The 20,340-nt window shown below is 37.8% G+C and overlaps 14 protein-coding genes across 14 annotated transcripts; 12 read left to right on the forward strand and 2 right to left on the reverse strand.

Moving 5' to 3' along the window:
- Positions 1 to 554, forward strand: BATDEDRAFT_31292 (uncharacterized protein). The gene has a single exon (XM_006675592.1). The coding sequence runs from the start codon at positions 42 to 44 to the stop codon at positions 471 to 473; it is 432 nt and encodes a 143-aa protein (XP_006675655.1). The 5' UTR covers positions 1 to 41; the 3' UTR covers positions 474 to 554.
- Positions 555 to 2,227: 1,673 nt separating this feature from the next.
- On the reverse strand, positions 2,228 to 3,048 carry BATDEDRAFT_31293 (uncharacterized protein). Its single transcript, XM_006675593.1, has one exon. The coding sequence runs from the start codon at positions 2,778 to 2,780 to the stop codon at positions 2,607 to 2,609; it is 174 nt and encodes a 57-aa protein (XP_006675656.1). The 5' UTR covers positions 2,781 to 3,048; the 3' UTR covers positions 2,228 to 2,606.
- A 1,048-nt stretch (positions 3,049 to 4,096) lies between these two features.
- Positions 4,097 to 5,967, forward strand: BATDEDRAFT_22598 (uncharacterized protein; the record flags this gene model as incomplete). The annotated part of the gene is made up of 5 exons (XM_006675543.1): positions 4,097 to 4,242; positions 4,653 to 4,747; positions 4,895 to 5,121; positions 5,258 to 5,282; positions 5,654 to 5,967. The coding sequence occupies 5 exons, from the start codon at positions 4,097 to 4,099 to the stop codon at positions 5,965 to 5,967; spliced, it is 807 nt and encodes a 268-aa protein (XP_006675606.1).
- Positions 5,968 to 6,457: 490 nt separating this feature from the next.
- On the forward strand, positions 6,458 to 7,225 carry BATDEDRAFT_31294 (uncharacterized protein). The gene has a single exon (XM_006675594.1). The coding sequence runs from the start codon at positions 6,557 to 6,559 to the stop codon at positions 6,764 to 6,766; it is 210 nt and encodes a 69-aa protein (XP_006675657.1). The 5' UTR covers positions 6,458 to 6,556; the 3' UTR covers positions 6,767 to 7,225.
- Positions 7,226 to 7,821: 596 nt separating this feature from the next.
- On the forward strand, positions 7,822 to 9,681 carry BATDEDRAFT_85204 (uncharacterized protein). The gene has a single exon (XM_006676131.1). It carries the CDS (start codon positions 7,832 to 7,834, stop codon positions 9,650 to 9,652), a length of 1,821 nt encoding a protein of 606 aa, XP_006676194.1. The 5' UTR covers positions 7,822 to 7,831; the 3' UTR covers positions 9,653 to 9,681.
- A 249-nt stretch (positions 9,682 to 9,930) lies between these two features.
- Positions 9,931 to 10,119, forward strand: BATDEDRAFT_86074 (uncharacterized protein; the record flags this gene model as incomplete). The annotated part of the gene is made up of 1 exon (XM_006676132.1): positions 9,931 to 10,119. The coding sequence occupies one exon, from the start codon at positions 9,931 to 9,933 to the stop codon at positions 10,117 to 10,119; it is 189 nt and encodes a 62-aa protein (XP_006676195.1).
- Positions 10,120 to 10,543: 424 nt separating this feature from the next.
- Positions 10,544 to 11,318, forward strand: BATDEDRAFT_22600 (uncharacterized protein; the record flags this gene model as incomplete). Its single annotated transcript, XM_006675544.1, is given in 2 exon segments — positions 10,544 to 10,987; positions 11,007 to 11,318. The coding sequence occupies 2 exon segments, from the start codon at positions 10,544 to 10,546 to the stop codon at positions 11,316 to 11,318; spliced, it is 756 nt and encodes a 251-aa protein (XP_006675607.1).
- Positions 11,319 to 11,658: 340 nt separating this feature from the next.
- Positions 11,659 to 13,274, forward strand: BATDEDRAFT_22601 (uncharacterized protein; the record flags this gene model as incomplete). Its single annotated transcript, XM_006675545.1, has 2 exons — positions 11,659 to 12,121; positions 12,997 to 13,274. 2 exons carry the CDS (start codon positions 11,659 to 11,661, stop codon positions 13,272 to 13,274), a joined length of 741 nt encoding a protein of 246 aa, XP_006675608.1.
- Positions 13,275 to 13,305: 31 nt separating this feature from the next.
- Positions 13,306 to 13,542, forward strand: BATDEDRAFT_86075 (uncharacterized protein; the record flags this gene model as incomplete). The annotated part of the gene is made up of 1 exon (XM_006676133.1): positions 13,306 to 13,542. One exon carries the CDS (start codon positions 13,306 to 13,308, stop codon positions 13,540 to 13,542), a length of 237 nt encoding a protein of 78 aa, XP_006676196.1.
- Positions 13,543 to 13,832: 290 nt separating this feature from the next.
- Positions 13,833 to 14,246, reverse strand: BATDEDRAFT_22602 (uncharacterized protein; the record flags this gene model as incomplete). Its single annotated transcript, XM_006675546.1, has 1 exon — positions 13,833 to 14,246. The coding sequence occupies one exon, from the start codon at positions 14,244 to 14,246 to the stop codon at positions 13,833 to 13,835; it is 414 nt and encodes a 137-aa protein (XP_006675609.1).
- Positions 14,247 to 14,751: 505 nt separating this feature from the next.
- On the forward strand, positions 14,752 to 15,654 carry BATDEDRAFT_22603 (uncharacterized protein; the record flags this gene model as incomplete). The annotated part of the gene is made up of 1 exon (XM_006675547.1): positions 14,752 to 15,654. One exon carries the CDS (start codon positions 14,752 to 14,754, stop codon positions 15,652 to 15,654), a length of 903 nt encoding a protein of 300 aa, XP_006675610.1.
- A 929-nt stretch (positions 15,655 to 16,583) lies between these two features.
- On the forward strand, positions 16,584 to 17,307 carry BATDEDRAFT_86077 (uncharacterized protein; the record flags this gene model as incomplete). Its single annotated transcript, XM_006676134.1, has 2 exons — positions 16,584 to 16,707; positions 17,054 to 17,307. The coding sequence occupies 2 exons, from the start codon at positions 16,584 to 16,586 to the stop codon at positions 17,305 to 17,307; spliced, it is 378 nt and encodes a 125-aa protein (XP_006676197.1).
- A 33-nt stretch (positions 17,308 to 17,340) lies between these two features.
- BATDEDRAFT_86078 (uncharacterized protein) lies at positions 17,341 to 17,961 on the forward strand (the record flags this gene model as incomplete). Its single annotated transcript, XM_006676135.1, has 1 exon — positions 17,341 to 17,961. One exon carries the CDS (start codon positions 17,341 to 17,343, stop codon positions 17,959 to 17,961), a length of 621 nt encoding a protein of 206 aa, XP_006676198.1.
- An 856-nt stretch (positions 17,962 to 18,817) lies between these two features.
- BATDEDRAFT_86079 (uncharacterized protein) lies at positions 18,818 to 19,951 on the forward strand (the record flags this gene model as incomplete). The annotated part of the gene is made up of 1 exon (XM_006676136.1): positions 18,818 to 19,951. The coding sequence occupies one exon, from the start codon at positions 18,818 to 18,820 to the stop codon at positions 19,949 to 19,951; it is 1,134 nt and encodes a 377-aa protein (XP_006676199.1).
- Positions 19,952 to 20,340: the final 389 nt, after the last annotated feature.

Here is a 20,340-nt window from a genome sequence, read left to right on the forward strand (position 1 = left end):
GCGAGGCTGTTGATCGGTTTGAATCTCGAAAAGCATCTGAGATGTATTGGGAAGATGTGTATGACACTGATCGAGAATCACTGCGAAATCAGTATATAGGATCGCTTGAATTACCAAATGGTCGATGTGTAGTTTATCCCAATCGATACCAACACAAGGAACAATCATTTGAACTTGCAGATCCAACTCAACCAGGACACTGCAAGATTCTGACATTTTTTGTAGTGAATCCATCTTGTCGGATTGTTTCGACTGCGCATGTGGCTCCACAACAACCACAATGGTACAACTCGAGTCTTGACAAGGCACACCTACCGCCTGAACTGTGGAATGATATCACGCAGTATATTCAAGGTGTTCAATCACCAGATGAAGCCAAACACCATCGAGATGAATTGACAAGTGACCGAACTCAAATCACAGCGGTATACAACAAGGACATATATGAGCGGGTGTATAATCTTGATAATTGATGATGGATTGTGAGGTTGTGATTTTACAACAATGATTTGCAATGCCAGTCAGATCTATGCAATTAAATGGATCGAATAAATTGAATGAATTGAATCAATCATGTCAATCATGACAGTGATTGTTGATTATATTGACTGATTGTGTACAATTGATTGATACAAGTGATATGGATGCATCATTCGGTGTTGTTGAATCAGATCATTGCTTGATTCTGTCAATGGGATCAAATGAATTACTACAAAACTGTACATGCTCAAGTTGAATCAAGTATTGAATCGAGTATTGGATTGATATTTACACACAACCACAACCACAACCACAATTACAACCACAATTGCAATCAGCACAGTCTGAATATTAGACATTTGAACATCACATATCGAGTCGTGGATAAATGCGAGTTGTCATATTGGACTGTTTTTGTAGTTTATTAATGATTTGATTCACGACTGTTTGAATTCAAGGCTCAATATGGATTACAACTGGATTGTCGTTGTTTCCATTTGGAATGACAAATCTGTCAATGTGTTGATTGATTACTAGTTCATTGTCCAAATAATAATCAATTCCACCAGCAATAGTGTCCGTCACATTCGAGTTGTTGGGAAATACTTTTGATAGTTTTGGTTAGATTGAACAGTCTGGTTTAGTCAAGTAAACCAATATCTCCATAAACATGTGCTGTAAAGTTGTTTCATTTGGAAAACCGCATGACGAAACAGATTCCAATACATTGGTCGATATTGATGAGACAACATTGCGTATGAGTTCTTGAAGAGACAAATGTTGTGATGGGAAGCAGTTTGTGAATGTCCATTTGAATAGTATTTTTTGACCAACAGCAAAGTAAAAGCAAGTTCAAGGTCGAACGACTTCATCAATATTCCAGCCTTTTGAGTGATGAATAAGATTCCATATTTTGCTGGGTTTCCAAGTTGTCCAATCGATGATTGTTGTCGGACATTTCTTGAGTAACAGTTTAAAACCATTTCTAATCAGATCTGAATGGTCGCTTCCAAAACAACGAGTCATATCCAACATGGAATTGTTTGATAGACAGTATTGTAGTAGATCTGCTCGAGTGGGTTCAATGTTGTTTAGACATTGTGTTTTTAGATCATCAATCGACACACACAGCGCACCAACAAGACCATCACATTCCGTTACAAGAACATGTTTCAAGGTCTCATTGTTCATGTTGTTTGGCAACCCAATAACGAGTAAATCCAGAAATTCATAGAATTCATGAAATTCACAGAGTTTGGCTGGAATAAGTAGAAAATCACTTTTCAAGACCTGAAAGACTACCGAGTTCAACAGGACTTGAAATTCCTCCAACAAAAAGATGGTTTGATGCAATGATAAATCGCATGCTTAATGGCAACCAACTCAGCGATGCTTTGATTAAAAGTCTCCATAAACTTGTGTCTTGTAATTACTGTTGAGCATCATCAAGAAACAACAGTTTTACTTTTTCCAATTCTATCCGTTGTTGTTTGGAACAATCAATGCATTTCCAACAAAAGTGTCGTGCAATCTTGTCCAAGAAACAAATCCAAATGACATTTGTTTGAGACTATGTTGATACATATTAATGAATATAGGTTTTGCAGAATCAGATGAACAAGTCAATATGACAAACCGATACTCAAACCAAGTATGTGAGTTTGTCAAGTTGATCAGGTTTTTTGAGATGATTTGTAGAAACATTGATACCATTGATCTGGATAGTTTTCTTGAAATAATTGTATGAACCAGTGATTGTTGGGTTTGAGCCAACATCATTCTTGGATTTGATGATGAGTGGACTGGATCCAACAGTTCCGTTTGTTACAAGAGCAGCAAGCGAGTCCCATGCGTTGTGATTGATCTCGACTTGATCCATCACAGAGTGGATATTCAGTTAGTGCATCGACCAAAAGTGATCCTGTTTTGTAATCTGCGACCAAGCCAACAGGTTCTATTGCTGAACAACAGCCTGTTGTTGACTTGGTCGCAACCACCATCATTGAGACAACTAAAAGGCTTGTTGGTATTCCAGTCGACCATCAACTCCTTACTTTCCACTTTGTTGTTGATGGAGTGGAAATAACTTGCAATTCATGGTATTGTCTTGCTGTTCTTGGACTAGATCAAACCACTGGAACTGATCCACTCATCAAATCCAACACATTATGCCTGGTCAAACTCTGTATCATCAACACTAGACACTGTAATGGACATGAACTCACTTTACAAACCACTCTTGTGAACCTTGTCCAGTCGATACACTTGTATGATGAACACAACTGTTGTGTGTCCAACATTCAATCAAAACCATTCATCTGGATCAAACCATCATGAACATCGACATCAAAGACATTGACACAATCCCTAATGTTTTGTATTCAAAAGTCTATTCTGGCAACATACAAATCGGAATAGAAATGCCAGTCGACAGACTGACAACTACACAATATTGTCATGATTGGTGTCAGTGGATGTGAACAACAACCTGCCATGGTTTGTGTCGATATTGTGTATTTGACTGTTTTATCGACCTGATTTCAGTGCAATGATTGACAAGTTGGCACAGTTTGCACCTGCCAAAAAGACGGACAAGAATCAAGCAGTCTTTGAATACCACTCTAAAAGACTGATCCAGTGTTTGATTTCTGCTCGTATATTTATTCTGAAAACACTCCATGAAACAAATCCCGATCTCAAGCCTTTTACATGACTATGCATTCAAACAAGTATACAAACTGGTGTACTCTTTTGTAAAATATTCAAACATCTATCTAAGCTTCCTTGGTCTGCGTTTGGTAACGTCTATCAAGAGTTGAAATCATGGTTCCTAAAAGACAGTCGTGTTATATTTGACGAATCGCAACATATGTTAAGTCTTTTAAAGTCGGACTATCGTTCAACAACAATCCATCAACATTGCTGGACAATTTGATTTTCCTCTGTCGTTGTTTTCGTTTTTGACCAGAACTATTATCCAAGATGGCTTCAACAATATATGGTGCGGAACACAAATGCGAATCTGCATTATGGACTTGATATACTCTGCTGCTGGACTCAAACCAGATAATATATTGATATTCACCGACTTCAACTACTTGAAATCATCTGATATTTTCAAACTACTATCGATGTGTCAAAGAATATTGACCTTCAAGAAATCTCACAGTCTCTTCAAGATCGTCCAAGACTTTTTGTTTCATTTTTACACAAACTGATTGATTCGACTGATATCAATGATTGTTATCGTGGTTATATACAGGAAATGACGTCAAAATATGGCATGTATTTGCCCCATTCATCATTTTACTGTTTCTGGGAGGAGAGAATTGACTGGAGTATCAAACCCATTGAAAATGCCGACTATTGTGTTGCTAAAACTAGATTGGTATTGGAGATACTTGTCCATCCACTTATTGATCCAAATCTCAGATCTGATTGCTTCCCTTGTGTATTTTGTTAAACAGTCATACACACTACTTGTTTGAACGTATTAGTTTGCAGCAACTATTGCAACTATTACAACTGCTACCCATATTATTGTTATCAAGTTTCGAGATCAACTCGTTTTACATTTCCATTTCCATTCATTTCGTGACACCCTACAACACCAATAATGAGTTCAGTGTGGTCCCGTCTCAACATCCTATCGGCTGATTATCCAAAACAGTCTTGCCGTAGTGTGCAAAACACTATTCCCCAACCAACCAATGCTTGTGAAAATGCACCACACCTTGCCGAAGCAAGCATGAATCCAGAAAGGTATGCAGTACAGTATTTGTATTATAGTTGTGCATCTGAATATTGTATTTTGGTTACACAACACATTGCTAACATGACTGTTTACTTACATGTGTATTATTTACGATTTGATGATTGCATTTACGGTATTTTGGGATGGACTCGAAACGTTGCCGAATTTAATTTTGTTGATTCGACTACGCGACTTTGATGGTAATGATTTTGACTGTTTTTGATGCTATCTAATGTCATTGAACGTCATTCAATGTGTATCAATTGTGATTTGTGTTGGTTGGTATGATGTACTGGTTGATTATTATTTGGGATTGAATTGGTTGATGCATAATTTGATTTATGGGACAATGGGTTGAATGCTACTTTAAACTTTTACTGTTGTTTGTGCATAATTTTGTAATGTTGTGATTGACTAGTTCAAATCAGGAAAACATATATACTGATATGTATACATCCACCCCAATCAGCCCAATCAGTCCAATCAATGATCCAAGAATCCTTGCTTCACCAAGTAAGTGTGTGATTTTTGTATCAATTTCTCACGAGTTTTGGATGTGAATGCATGTATTGTGGATTGTTTAGGCTGTAGTGTGTTGATGGTAACTATACTGATTATATTGACTGATGGATTGATTGTTTTAAAATATTTACATTATAGTCTCGTCCCTGATTGAGGCAGCTAGGATACTGCAGTCTGGAAAGCAATGCGACTCTACAGTATCAACCATATATACTGCAGAGTCCATTGCACCAGATTCAGCAGTGGCTAGCCATTCATCAGGATCCGTTGAGCATTATACCGATGCTCAAGCATCTATGCTGTCATACAGCTATGCTAAACGGGTTTTGGCGTGTGACAAACCGCCTTTTGAAACTCGGTATAAAGTAAGTTGGTTGTATTAGTATAAATCTTGGGTTTAGCTTTGAAATTACACAAGCTGTGCTGGATTGATACAACTGTATAGTTATGGTTGACTAATGTTTTATTTATTGGTATGTGTCAACCATTTATATTTGACAGGCTGACCAGATGATGTACACAAGCAGTAAGCTTCCTGGAAAAGCTGATAGATCAAAAGTGTGGCAGCTCATGTCATGACTGAGTGATTGTATCAGTCTCTGTGAGTATGTGCGCGAGTTACAAGTTTCTGGTTCAACAATCGTTGATAACAAAACATCTATTACAGTCAAAAATAAGACCCAATCACGGTACTCAACCAGATCCTGTTCAGTGTTTGCAGTCTCTGCAGTGGTGACTGGACCAAACTCATGATTGCTGAAAACATGGCAAGATCACCGTATCAATCAACCAGTACCGTTTACTCGACCACCCAATGTATCCATGACAAATATGAGGTGTTCTCGATTGATCCAGACAGTGCATCTGCGTCTGATGCAACTCGACTGATATATATAGTTGGATCTGTGTGCATGCGATTGATCAACAGCGATTTGTCAGTGTACACGCAGACCAACAATTTGCGTGGTATCAGTCCAATCCAAACTACTGGCAGGGCAACTCGAGGTAATATGAACTCGATTGGAAACGTTGACTTTTTCACATTGATGGACGAGATGCGACAAACAGTCAAATACCTCACCATGCAAGTTGTATCCTTGAAAACTGATATGGCCGCTGTGACTAGCGCATTTGGTCAGTTGCAGAGCCAAACCAATGACATTGTTGTCATGATGACCAAACACGACAATGTCATTCGATCATTACTGTGACAGATCTTGGTCAAACTGGACTCTGGTTGCTCACCAACACATGCAGTTGTTATACCAGTTGCGGTATTCGAAACCATTTCCACGACTGTAAACACCACCGCAACAGTGACTGTGTTTTGTCCACAAAGTCAATTCAAGTTGTTTATATGCAACAACAGCACGTTGCACACACACGCAGACTGTCGATACGGAATGCCAAGCAACAATCAACTTATTCCGTAGTCGTGCAATTGTTGACATAAATACCATTGCGGTCAATGCTGTATCAACTGGTGTCAAACCTTGAATGAATGCTGCAACTCGCATTTGTTTATTGCGTTTTGCATCGAATGCAATGTGCACACTCAATAAACTTTGTGGTATTCTGGTCACATTCCGTATCAATCTGCAACGGATTACCAACATCCATACAATCAACAACACGATCAGATTATTAGTAGATCAATCTATTGCTGTCAAACTTGTAGTCATGACCCAACTCGGTACAAATCAGGTCAAGTTTGATCCAGAAACTCCAACAAAAACCATCAACCCGACCACTGAACTGGCTGCTCGTTGACGGTTTGCTGGTTATGTGGGTTTATTGTTGATGGGTAAGCGTGTAAACTGTCGTACACGCAATTTATACTGCGAGTTGATGGTCAAGTCTGACAATCTGCATTCGCGAACTTGTGTGCAAGCAGTGTTTTGTTGGATCTCAAACATCCTGCAACTCGCACAGTTGTTTGCACAGTTGCTCGTTTATCAATCCACCTGGATCTGCAACTCTGTCAAGCAAATCCGTAGTCCAACCTGCTGATGTTGATGTGACTACAATAAACACGAAACTCACCGAAATAACACTTGCTGATCTGACAGGTCAATGAGTGACACTCTAACCATTAATACCAAACAAACAACGTTTTGAATCAACAATCAACTGTCATGACAATTGGTAACATTCGTGGTCATTTGGCATCCATCTCAAACCATCACATCAAACACATTTCCAAAATCGATTGCTGGACAACTCAACTCGGTGCACGAGTCCGCATTACTGTGCCAGAATTGTTAAACATTGGTAATGTGAAATATCATAAATAACGAGGTATTTCAGAGACTCATACGCGACGCATATATGTTTGAGGCGATGTCTATCGCAGCCATCACTTGTGCAATAACAAGAGACTTTCTCAGCTATGACGTCTAATTCACGGATACGCATAACCGTTATTTACATCTTTATAAAATGATCAATGTTTTCTTTTATCAATAAACACAATTAACTCATTGGTTCATTCCTTCATTCTCATCTTTTACTTTTGATATTCCTCCAAAACTATACTACATTAATATGTTGTCATACGTCCAAGAACAACAGTATTGTTGTGGTGTAATATTAGCAACTACACACAACTTGACATGAATGACAATGTTGATGTCGAGACTGTCAATGTATTACAATGTATTGGTCAACAGTGGCTGCAATCAATGACAATATTGCAGTCAGTTCAATCCAATTGTTGACTGGAACAATCATTATTCACTTGTCAGATTCAGCATGTAAATGAATGTTTTGTAACACATTTACTAATCCAACAATTGACTGATTAACAATAATTGAATATTAAAATGTTGAATAAAAGACTCGAGTCATTATATGAATGACGTAATCAATTGAGTTGAATTGACACTTTATTAAACAATACAAATAAACACATGACAAATGTTTAAACAATATTCAAAGTGTGTGAATTTGTCTCACATTGTTCACGTGATATTGAGTTTTGAATGTGAGACAAATTCACGTTTTGATCTTTTTTTGTCATTTCATTGTTTCACTTCACTTTATTCTATTCTATTCCTTTCCTTCATAAACTCCAAAATGACCAGGCTTTATGTGAAATACCTTGAAAACACTCCGGTATCATTATTTACTCAAAAGTTGCCTGTCCCTGAAGGAGAAGAGCCTAATATTTCTGACTTGGTCGCTGCTTACAAGGCTGCCACCACTCCCCGTTTTGAAAATATTCCTGTTGACGAGCTCACCATCCATTTTGTGGTGGATGGTCCAGCCATTCCCGGGAATACTCTGTTGACCTCCATTCAGGAACCAGTTGGTTCTTACGACCATTCACTTGTCATCAAATCAAAAAATGATTCTGGTCAAAGTCTTGTTAATCGTCTTACAGTAGACGGTAAAGCACAAAATTCGATGCTGCCATTTAAGCTTTCTTGCAACCCTTTTGCTTATCTAAATGTTCAATATGTCCGGTTTGGTTATTGTAAATACCTTGCCGATACGTTGGGCGTACAATTGAACTTTGATAATCTTCCTCATCGTGATTATGATGTGAACTCTGATTTTTTTCGTCAGATAATGGGAGCGCTTCTTAAAAAGGGGATTAAGCGTGTGGTATTTGATGAATCACAAAGACACCTTGGACTCATTGAATTCATTGTCAAGGAAGGTGCTAAACGACCTCACTTTATAATAACGGGAACTCCTCCTCATGGAAAAAACGCAATTGATTACGGAGGCAGCGCTTCAGCAAGAATGGCAGGAGTCAATTTATCGGATCTAAGACCTCCGGAAGTTAAACAACTGATACGAGCTATACTCCAAATTGACAAAATAAGCTCCATCTGTGTTCTGAACTTTTGGACTGTCTTTGGTGGCGATCCGTATCTTTACCAACTCTTTGCAAAAGACATGCTTGCTCAATTGGATGACGATACCAGATCCAAAATTGCTCTTGGCGAGAAATTTCCACAGGATTTACTACATAAGTGTATCGATGAAGCCAGAACAGCTCTTCGGGAAAGAGGCATCAGTGCTGATTTACTCAACGCGATTCCAACAACTGGTGTCAGCAGGATGGCTATTCAGCAAGATCTTCAAAAAGATGTTTCTCAACTGGTGAGACGAGGACTCTTGAAAGAGATTCCGTATTTCTCAGACTCTAAAAAATTTCGAATTTGTTGGACTGACTACAACGAAGGACCTAACATTGTTGAAAAATCTTGGGCTCGATGCCGGGGGTACGCAATGGAAAATATTATTTGTAGCTTTGTAGGAGAGGCTCTTTTTCGTAAACTTGGAGATATTCTTAACCTCCCGAGTAATCGCTATGAATTATATGAATATTTTTACGATGGAACTGATGCTGATATACTTCTTCGTGAAAGGACACCTTCTTTGGGTGATATTGACAAAACTTGGAAGCGGCATTGGGTTGTTTTTAACATCAAAACCAGCAGTGATGCTCTTTTGAATACTGATTCCGTGCAAAAGTTCTCTGGGTTGTGCGAAGCTATTTCTATGAAGGAAAATGACCTTTTGGATAAGTGTTCATTGATTCTCGTGGCTGCTCAAATAGATGAAGCAACAAAAGAAAAGTTGTTGGTAACCTGGCAAGACTTTGATGTTCTCGGTGTCTACGATTTGGATTATTTATTTAGCAACGTACCTGAACCCGCTGTCAAAACTAAGCATAATTTGCTTGTAGTCGAACGAACGATTGAAAAGGAAATAATTGAAAAGACGCAACACGATACGATTTCTTTGTCTGGTAGATATCGATGCGGCAAGACTACTTTTTTGAAAGAATGTTATGGCGAAGATAATGGTTGTATTTTTGTTGAACTTCCGGAATCCAAGATACAACCGCTTTCCTTGGAATTGAAACGAATTGAATGTAATTAATATACCGAAAGAAATGAGATTCTATCCATATTTCATCTACTTTGATTTTGAAACTTGGTTGAAATCAGTCAAATCTACGACCAACTTGAAGCTCATTCATTGAAACCCACAAACTTTTGAGCACAAGTTTCATTGGAAGTGAAGAAAACAAGGCTCAATTCATCCCAGTTGAAGGTACAACTGAAGAAGCTTTGGATATAGTAATGACAAAAATGGATCAAATACGACACAAATATCTGCAATTGTTGTATTCAAAGTATTCTCGGTTCTTTGGAATAATGGCCAATTTGGACGATGCAAAGGTTCAGAAACGATTAAGATTACAATTACTAGAATGTTTTGATGTTCTTCCTATTTATGGCTTCAGTAGCTCATCATATGACATTAACATCATCAAGAAATACCCTCCACAAGTCTTGAAACACTCTAAAAAACATGGAAATGTATCCAAATGCGAAAAGCTTTGAGATTAATTCAATTGAAGGAGAATTAGATCGTAATATTGAACAATGCGAAAAGATTGAACGATACAATGTTGATGGCTACGATGAAGAATCAAACACAATCTATGACTTTTTGGGATGCTTTTTCCACTGATGTAGAAAGTGTCACAAATCAGAAGATATCAATCCTTTAACTGGAGATACGATGAACATATTGTATGAAAAAACAGCAAACAAGGAATCAGCTCTCAAACAATGGGATATACCACAAGATCAATTTGGGGTTGTGAGTTTCATTCACCTGAAAACGGTCAAGTGAATGACATTATTAAATGTAACAAATACCGAATGATATCAAATGGATCGTTTGCTTTTAAAGACATTCTTGCTTTTCAACCACCAAATACTTTATTTGACAAGTTCTTGAAAATGTTTGACACAATCACAAATGGGAATATTTCCACATAAAGTAACTCGGAATTTATCGAAATACATTGATGAACATCCAGATTTGACACAATATTCTGATATCATTCAAGTTCTTAGAAATTCACATATTCCATCTAAAAAGTGGTTTTACAACAATCTAAAGGGAGAATCAGTTTCATCAAACGATTATAATGAAATGGTATTCACTCACACCAACCTGTATGATTTGCTGAACGACTACAACAATTTGGATGCGAAGCCAGGCGTAGAAGCGACAAAGAAGCTGGGTAATTTCTTTCAGTCGTTGAATCTTGATATCCACAAAAACGGCATCTTTGTTCCTAGACTCACTCTGAAATATCTCTGGCACACAAAAAGCAAAGACTGCAAGTTTCAGTTATTCAAAGGGAATGACGAATTGTACCACAAATACAGAGATAATCTAGTTGGTGGTCCAAGTATCGTATTTCATCATTATCAAGAAAAAGACGACCAGAATTAGAAAAGGAAAGCCTTGTCAGGGAATACTTGGATATGATACCAATGCTTTATATCTGTGGGCGATAAGTCAAGATATGCCGTGTGGTGAGCACCAAGTAGTTCAAGTTTATCCCGATATTCTGAAAGATGTCTTGGATAACACGTTCTTTGGAATGATAGAATGTGATATTGCTGTTCCTGAGCATTTAAAGGAGCACTTTACTGGAATGCCTCTTATTTTCAAGAATGTTGAGATTACATGCAATGATTTAAGCTCTGACACAGGCACATGCCAAACCAGATCACAAAAGTAACAGGTTAGTTGAAAGTATGTTTGGTGAGACGATGATGTTTGCTACTAAACTACTGAAATGGTATCTTGAGCATGGATTGGCTGTTTCAAATATTACTTTTGCTGTAAGATATGAACGTAAAGCACATTTCAAGTCGTTTTTTGAGCAAGTATCAAATGAGTGAAGAGTCCGAGATACAAGTCCTGGTTATAAATTACGTGGAGAAATGATGAAATTGATGGGAAATTCATCTTATGGTAAATGTATAACGAATTTCTTGAAACAGGAAACAGCCAAGATTGTTACTGGAGATAACTACATCAAAAACATCAGAAGGAATAATTACATTGAACATCAAGACATGAACAAAGGATGCGAGTTTCGTTTCAAAAAGATGTCGTTCAAACAAAGTTTACCTATTCACATTAGATTTCAAGTGTATCAATTAGCGAAACTACGAGTGCTTCAATTTTACTACGACTCTATTGATTATTCCATTGACAAAAGTGATTATCAGTACTGTATGATGGACACTGATTCAGCTTACATTGCTATATCTGATGAATCGTTAGAAGTCATAAAACCAAGCTTAAAAGATGAATTTAAAAAGAATCGGCATCTGTGGTTGGGAAGAGACGATACCATTGAGAATAAGGTGTATGACAGCAGAACACCGGGTCTGTTCAAGTTGGAATATGAAGGAAACTGTATTATATCATTGGCCAGTAAAATGTACTATTGTGATGAAAACAAATTCAGTTCAAAAGGGATTAACAAGAAACAAAATGAAATCACAAAACAAAAGTATGTGGATGCTTTAAAAGGTAATTCTACTCAGAAATTTGTTAACAATGGATTCAGAGTCGAGAATAATCAGATGAACACATATTCATTAACCAAGACAGGAATGAAATTGCTTAATGACAATGGATTCAGAATTGGGTTTCAAATATTTCCAACTGAATTATAAGAAATCATTATCTTGTGTTTATTTAATGGAACAGTTGTATGAACTATACTACAATCCAAATACAGGACTCCTTTCAGCGCAAAAACTTTATCTGAAACTCGACAAACAAGTGCTAATGAAAACAATTCAGGATTTTCTTCAAAAACCAAGAAGCGTACCTTCATTTAAGAGTATCAACGTGTATTCTGTAAATGACCAATGGTAGATTGACTTGATTGACCTGTCAAGGTATGCCAAGTGGAATAGTGGATACAAATATCTTCTTTGTGTGATTGATGTATTCAGTAGAAGGACATTTGTCGTTGCGATGAAGAAGAAATCAGATAGCACCGAAGCGATGAAGAAAGTATTCGATATAGAAACCCCAATTCTTATTCAAAGTGACAGTGGAACAGAATTTTTAAACGGAGCATTTCAGCGATTATTGACATCCAAAGGTGTTCGGCATATCACGGTGGAAGTAGGCGACCACAAGCGACAAGGCATAATTGAACGATTCAATAGAACACTAGAGAACATCATTGCACTTTACCAAGAAGCTCGGCGAACAAATACATATATTGATGTACTGGAAGATATTGTTTACAATTACAATCACACTTATCACCGAGGTATAAATGGTATTCCTCAGCAGTTGTACCTAGGCAATCCATCCACTGGAACAATGAATGTAAAAATAGAGAAGAATGCTATAAGTGTTGGTGACAAAGTTAGATTGCTAAAAACTAGGCAAGCATTTCGTAGAGGATATGAGCCAAAATATAGTCAGTATATATAAGGTCATCAGTGGTAATGGCTATTCGTACTTTATTGCAGATGATGATGGTAATATTCTTCCAAAGGCATACAAATACTATGAACTACAACGTATTGAATCTACCCAACGGTTTCATACAGAATCTAGACAGAGAGAACCACGAATGACAAATAAGGAGCGTCGAAATAAAAGAGAATTGGAAGAATTGGGTAGAATTAGAGGTCCAGCTCATAAAAACGGAGAACATTAAGCGGAACTTATTTTCTAAACCAACTGTATAAATGACATTCATTAGTTTCATTAAAACTCGCCAAGCGTACATTCAATGTATTAAGAATTGGGATTCGTATTCCGTTGACGAACAAGAACAACTAAGGAAATGGTACCGAGATTACTATGCCAAAAACAAACAAGCTGAAAGGAAACGATACCGAGACTATTATGCTGCTAATACCGAGGCAGAGAAGGAGAGAGCTAAAAAGTACAAGAAAACTAAACAATCAGAGGACAATGTTTAGCTCAAAAACACACCCGATAATAATGAGATTTTCATAATAAACACAATAGTTGCAGAGATTTTCTATTTACAAGTTAATACAAAAGATACATTAATGTGGTGGAAATAGGTTTGAATGAATCGTGCTGTCTATCACGAAGATATCAAGGAGTGTACAGCTAGAACTTTTTTCCACTGCGGTGGACATTTTCAGTACTTTGCTCTCCGTGAAAGAAAGTAGCAATGTCAGTTCACCATTGAAAGCATTATCATTATCACTGCAGTCTGAAGGAGTCATTGACTGACGAGGAACTACTTGTTGCGAAGGTTTTCCACCGCAGTGGAATTGTGTTCGTTTAAAACATTCATATCGTCGTCATCCATTTCATCATCAACATTCATCCAGTAGTGTTCAGAGTAGAAATCAGAAGAGTCCAAAGCTTGACACTCTTGAGACATAAACCATTCCTTGATTTTTGGAATCATACTTTTAAACACTCTAAAGGACACTGCCAGCGTTTGGAATTTCGGATACTTTGACATAAAGGCATAGTGCTCCATATAGTAGTAGTAGGATGATTTGGAGATGCCAAGTCTGCTGTTGACATATTCCAAGAAGCGTCCCTTGTGCCCATCCCCAAATGTTTCCAGTAGTTTCATCAAGGACCTTGCTATCAGCATTACTTGTTTTGATGCCAGTACATCGGTCGCTTTGAGTTGCTTCATATTCAATCGGATGTATTTCCACAGCATCCAACCCAGTAAACCTGTATGACGACGACTCATCCAGCACACTGAGAGATTGATGTCGTAGTGTAGCATTTCAATAAGAATGATTTAGCCTTTTCAGTGTCTGTTTTGGTAGTTTCTGGTGTTCTCATTGAACTGGTCCATTTCCTTCAATATAACCAGACAAACTGGACGTCAATTTGAGTGATGATTGTCCAAGGTTATATTAGGTGCTTCTTGACCCAATCAGTAAAACGGCTGTAATCACACATTTGACTCATTTGAAGTGCAGTTGTCATTTTTATACTCGGACACCACTGAAATGTTTTAAAATGTGAACTTTTTTGAATATGAATTAGTCTCAATTCCAATAATACGTCATTCCAAGCAGCCCATTTAACGCCCCTGACCTTGGAATTTTTTTTCTTTCCTTTAAAAAAAACAACAATGTTGAGAATAGTTCGTCACAGCAGCACCCTGGCCAAACTATGGGTGAAGCATAATGGCAGTCAAGCCACTCGTGTCTACTGCTGGCTGCAACAATATCAGTGACCTTGCAGAAGCTATTAAGCAGGAACTCCCAAACCAATTCTCTGCCGTTGACTCCAACCAAATCTTTATCCATCAGTCACTCCAGGATGCTCCACTTGAACCTGATCTTCCACTTGCGAGTATTTCCACTGCTGGTCTGTCCGCCAAATTACCTCTGATTGTCAAGACTCTGGGATCCTCTGCGCCGGCTCAGAAGACCATCTTCATTCAGGATATTGATGAAGAGTGCTGTCCTTTGGATAGCTTTTCCAAATATCTTGTTGAATCAAATGATGATTTGAAACAGATCCTCGAAGGAAAAGGCTCAGCCCTCTACCAGCTGTTCAATCCCAAGGACAAGATTATCAAGTTCAAGCAGTTGATCAATGGAGAAAAGTACAATGTATATTCTCGCTACGAACGGTCGTTTGCTGACGAAGTACGTTGGCAGCAGAATGAAGATCAAGTTATGGAGGAGGAAACTCACTTGGCCGTGAGGCGATTCTTTGCTACCCATCTTGGTCCTTCAATCGAGGTAATGCCAACGGACATTATGGCTGCAGACGGAAAAACCATTGTCCAGGAGTGGAATGCTGTCTTTAAAGATGGCGATGTCCTGTACTTATGCGAAGCCAAGCATAATATGACCGATAAGCAAGTGAACAAGCTCTTTGCAAGGATTCGCAAGTTCAAGGAGTTTCAAGCCAATGCCCAGCCAGAATTTCGAAATGTCACAAAGTATGTTGGGGTGTTGTGTGGTACGTTGTTTCCAGAGGATATTAGAAAGATCGCACACCTTGGATTCATTTGCGTTTATCCATCAGGATATTGTTACGATGTCAAAAAGCCAGAGGATTTCATCATTGAACGTTAATTGTTGTTTGATAATAAAAATAGTTTTACCAAATTTTGAAAATAACAACTGAGTAGTCTTGCATAGAAACAAATATAACAAATTTCAGGTAATTAGATTCTGCTCAGATTCCAAGTCAAATTCAGATTCTAATTAGAAACTAAATGCGTTGAATGTCGGAAAGAATTATTTATGACGAAAGTTTGATATGAAATTATTATACTATTAACTTTTGACCATTTCAGCAGAGAATCTCGCCTAAAAACTGGTATCATCGGATGCCCTATATACTACTGACATGGCTCTTATCGATGGGGTTAAACCTGTTTTGATGGAACTGGAATTGATTGAACCATCACTATATCTATCGTATGATGATACTGCCCTCGATAAATTTGCCAATGCAGTATTTGCTTTTTTGGAAAAGCAATAATTGCTCTATACTGATTTTTTGATAAAGATGGAGTTTGGTTTTAATGCACAAATGATCTGGGTTGGTTCTAGGCTGGTTTATCCTGTTTCGATACTATCAAGTGCTCACCAATGCAGCTAATTCTTTGTACGAATAAAATCAAATATGTTCAACTTTACTTTTACAGTTGTATTTTCAATTAAACTCCACTCTATTGTATCCTAAACTATCAGATATTTTTCCGTTCTAGTTCAAGAGAACAAGATCGCAGGTTTCGAAAATATACTTGTTTTTATTTCAATCACCAGGATACCAGTCAACTTTGTCAGTTCAAATGACCCAATGTTGTCCAGTAAACTGGCACAACCATTTCATAAAGTTGGTTTTGTATCATGTATTTTGACATCCTTATTTAATGTTCCATTTTACGTGAATATGTCGGTGATTTAAATCCTATCAACTTGTCCAAACATTGTTTTGCAAACCCTGACAGTATTTCATAGACTACAAAGTTGCATTCACTATAATACGCTAAACCATGAATAACTTGCCAGAACGGGAGTTTTACACCATTGTTGCTGGTGGTGTAGCTCTTGCTGCTAATGCCGGTTTCATCAATGTCGTCTCTATGGCAGGTTATTTCCAGGCAAGTGCCATGAACCGTGTATCTTGTCGCGCCATCTTCAGTTTGACTTGAATACATGATTGAAGTCTATCCTATCCTTGCATGTATTTCAATTCATAGTGCACAACACAATATATAGTGTTTATTTACCACTTGAATACATATTTCTTTGACCATTTTGCATATCAAATGCTCCAAACTCGCGTTAGTCTGACTCAAACTATTGATTGCTACAACACGCTTCTTGTATTCTAATGATTTGTTTTCATAATGCTATGGATTGTGTTATTGCAAAACACAATATTTTTCTGATACCACAAACCAATTGGTGGCTGCTCACTAAAACCTGTTTACATTGACACAATTATCAACTGAACCTATAGGTGTGACGGTCTCTCATGTCACTGGATCGGTTTCTCGGGTTGCTATATCGGCTGTTCAGCAAGACTGGGAAACATTTCTTTTGGTCGTATCTATTATTGTATCATTTACATTTGGATCGTTTATGGCTGGATTTATAGTGGGTGACAACCGATTCAAACTTGGTGCCAATTACGGAATAACACTGTGTATAGAATCTGCTGCGTTGTTTACATCGTTTATGTTTTTGCGTCGAGAGTTGGTATTGGGCGAATGAGCTGCAGCATTTGCTTGCGGATTACAAAACGCAATGGCGACTTCTTACTCTGGGTTGGCTGTTCGCACAACACACATGACAGGAATCGCTACAGATGTAGGAAATATCTTGGGTCAAGCGTGTCGATCCGATACCAAGGCCGAGTTATGGCGTCTCAAGGTTCATGTTCCTATTCTTTTTGGGTTTATTGCAGGTGGCATGTGTGGTCAAATCGCATGGCTTTCTATTCACGAATATGCTCTCCTTGTCCCGTGTATATTCACTGGTGGTGTTGCCGCTTTGTATCTCACTTTACCGTTTATCAAAGATGCGGCAGAACAAATTAAACACGCTCTTCCTCATGAACTCCATTTTATGGACAACTATGAAGGAGATCCTCGGAAATATCAAGAGTATCATAAGGAGCAGTTGCTGAAGCAAGTAGATCACTATGCAAAAATTACTGGCAAGAATGTCGATGATGAAATTCGAAGGTTTTTGAATGATATGGTTGGAGACGATGAAATTGAAATGGGAGTATTGAATAGCGTATCCATCAGCAGTACTGGCAAAAGAGATAGTGGATCATCTAGACTGCTCAGTTCAAGACGTGGACAATCTGCATATGGAGCAACAGATGAAGATGACGACTTACCTAAACAAATAAATATTTAAATTATAATCACATGGATCGAGTTTGATTATCAATCGATTGGTTGGGCATTTCAAGTGATTAAATGGTTTATACAGTCGTATTCACGCAAAATGGATCACCCAATACGAGTGTCAATATATAATAAACTGCCAATCTCATATGATGATTTACATTGCATTTACTGTACAACATTTTCATTGAGCTTTTTTACAAGTCTCCTAGTGATTGGCATGCAGAGTTGCATTCTCAAGACATGCAATTCTTGGTTTCTTGAACTAGAACGTAAACGTATCTGATTTTAGCATACAAATGTTTGTACAGTTTGATTGCCATCAAAACAGTTTAATCTATGCATTGCAGTACATCAATCTGGTGATTGTACAACGTATGACTACCAGAAATGAACAACTATTTCAGTTCAAAACTATCGTTTGTATGATATGATGGATGTTGCATCAGTCAAAAATGTCCATCAAGTCAATCTTCAATATGAGAGTGTAACAAGTATTCAACCAGTGTTTACTACAAACTAAAACAGTCACATTCATGTGGAATACCAATACAAAACCATTCCATTTACATCATTATGGTGTAATTAAACAATGATCATTTGATCTGTAGTCAGAATCCAAGTGCATGTTACAACACTGCACCAACCAACTGTTTGAAACATACAGTATTCTAGCAGTATTCTACAAATTGTTGCTACTACATGATGATGCAGTTTACGTTGATTTGTGTAAATCAAATCAAGCTTATAGTTTAATTAGAGTTTAATGACATGCTCGTAATTGAATTAAACTATTCTGCGTGTCATGATTCGCATTAATATTGTATTGATGTGCAAGTATAAAAACATCTGATTTGGTGTATAACATGCTCGTTAATTTGTCTATTATGAAGTTTACTATTATTTCGACTGTGATTATCACTGCTTCTGCAGTCATTGCTGTTCCTGCCATCAATGACAGACTCCAGTTTAATGCACCATCTATCAACCAAAATCAAAACACTGGTCTCGATGCTGGATCTGGATCTGGTCCTGGATTTGGTCCTGACCTGTCATCTGAGTCTGGTCTTGGATCTGAGTCTGGACCTGCCATTCAGGATGCAGCCAAAATCCCGATTTTTTCAGCTCCAACGTTTTCAAAACCAGTATTTCCACAAAACACTGCTGATACTCAAAACATTGATATTCCACATCAATCATCCGTCTGTTCAGTTGACGATTACGCAAACACCATCCAGAATTTGCAAAATGTAATCCAACAACAAATGTCAACCATCCGTGACATGCTGGATAGATTGCACGCATCCAGTATTCAACAACCAGCAATGCCTGATTCATCGTTTGGTGCACGTCATGATGCATTGACTCGTTTGCATGATTTGAATGATCGTCTTGGCAACAATATGGTCAGATTCACGACTGCTAGTCCATTGGTTATGAATTCATGGTCTGATGTCAAGAGCGGTATGAAACCATCATGTGCCGGAATCAATGCGGTTTCCACATGTCAAGAAAATGCAATCAAGAGTGATGTGTCGTGTGGTGAAGACAAGTCTGCAGCAGTAGATCGAGCCAATGCAGTGCGTGGATTCATACGTGGCATTGCATTGCAAAAACTTGCATTGTTGGACTGTGCAGCATCTAATCTTGAACAGCAATATCAAGGTAACCAAAAAACGCAGCTACTGCAGCAACTTGATCGTGTTCGTGAAGCCACGGCAAAACTTGAATTGCAGTTCAAATCGCTATCATGTCGTGCCAAGCAACTAGGCAGCTGTGATGCCAAGATTGGTGAGTGTAAAGGTGTTCGAGATAATACACGCTTGGAACGACGATGGATCAACCCCGCCATGTTTCCTAATATGAATCCAGCATTTTTTCCAGGAGTTGGTTCTGGTGTAGCTCCATTTGATCAGCCCTGGGTTGGAGTTTATACATTTAATCCCAACTTTTACTATCCAGGGTACTATCCAGAGTACAACACAGGGTACGGCGTATGAGTTGCTGCGGGATATGGTGTAGGCATGTAATAATTGAATCTACCCATTTTTTGTTAGCACACCTAAAAAGCTTATTATATCCAGACCGGGAATTTTCCCATGCTTGATATATTTTTGCAATTCTGTTCACACTTTGACACAATAAACTCAACTTGCATGTATGTGAATTTGTAATATTGATTTGAAGGGTGTTTAAACTATTTTATTATTTGTTGGAATGTATTGTAAAGCTGTATTTGATTCGAATGTGGGAATAAAACCTTGCAGTTGAGGAATATAAAAGCCAATACACTATCTTTATTGATCAACCAATCTTGGCTATTTATAAAATGTATCTGTTTACTATTATAACTGCAGTGATGGTGCAGATCGCAGCAGCCATCCATCTA

This window comes from Batrachochytrium dendrobatidis, assembly GCF_000203795.2.
Source record: "Batrachochytrium dendrobatidis JAM81 unplaced genomic scaffold BATDEscaffold_1, whole genome shotgun sequence".
NCBI classification, from domain to species: domain Eukaryota; kingdom Fungi; phylum Chytridiomycota; class Chytridiomycetes; order Rhizophydiales; genus Batrachochytrium; species Batrachochytrium dendrobatidis.

Coding starts and splice junctions, on each gene's coding strand:
- BATDEDRAFT_31294 (XM_006675594.1), top strand. CDS start 6,557: ATGGGTAAGCGTGTAAACTGTCGTACACGCAATTTATACTGCGAGTTG.
- BATDEDRAFT_31293 (XM_006675593.1), bottom strand. CDS start 2,780: ATGTTGGACACACAACAGTTGTGTTCATCATACAAGTGTATCGACTGG.
- BATDEDRAFT_31292 (XM_006675592.1), top strand. CDS start 42: ATGTATTGGGAAGATGTGTATGACACTGATCGAGAATCACTGCGAAAT.
- BATDEDRAFT_85204 (XM_006676131.1), top strand. CDS start 7,832: ATGACCAGGCTTTATGTGAAATACCTTGAAAACACTCCGGTATCATTA.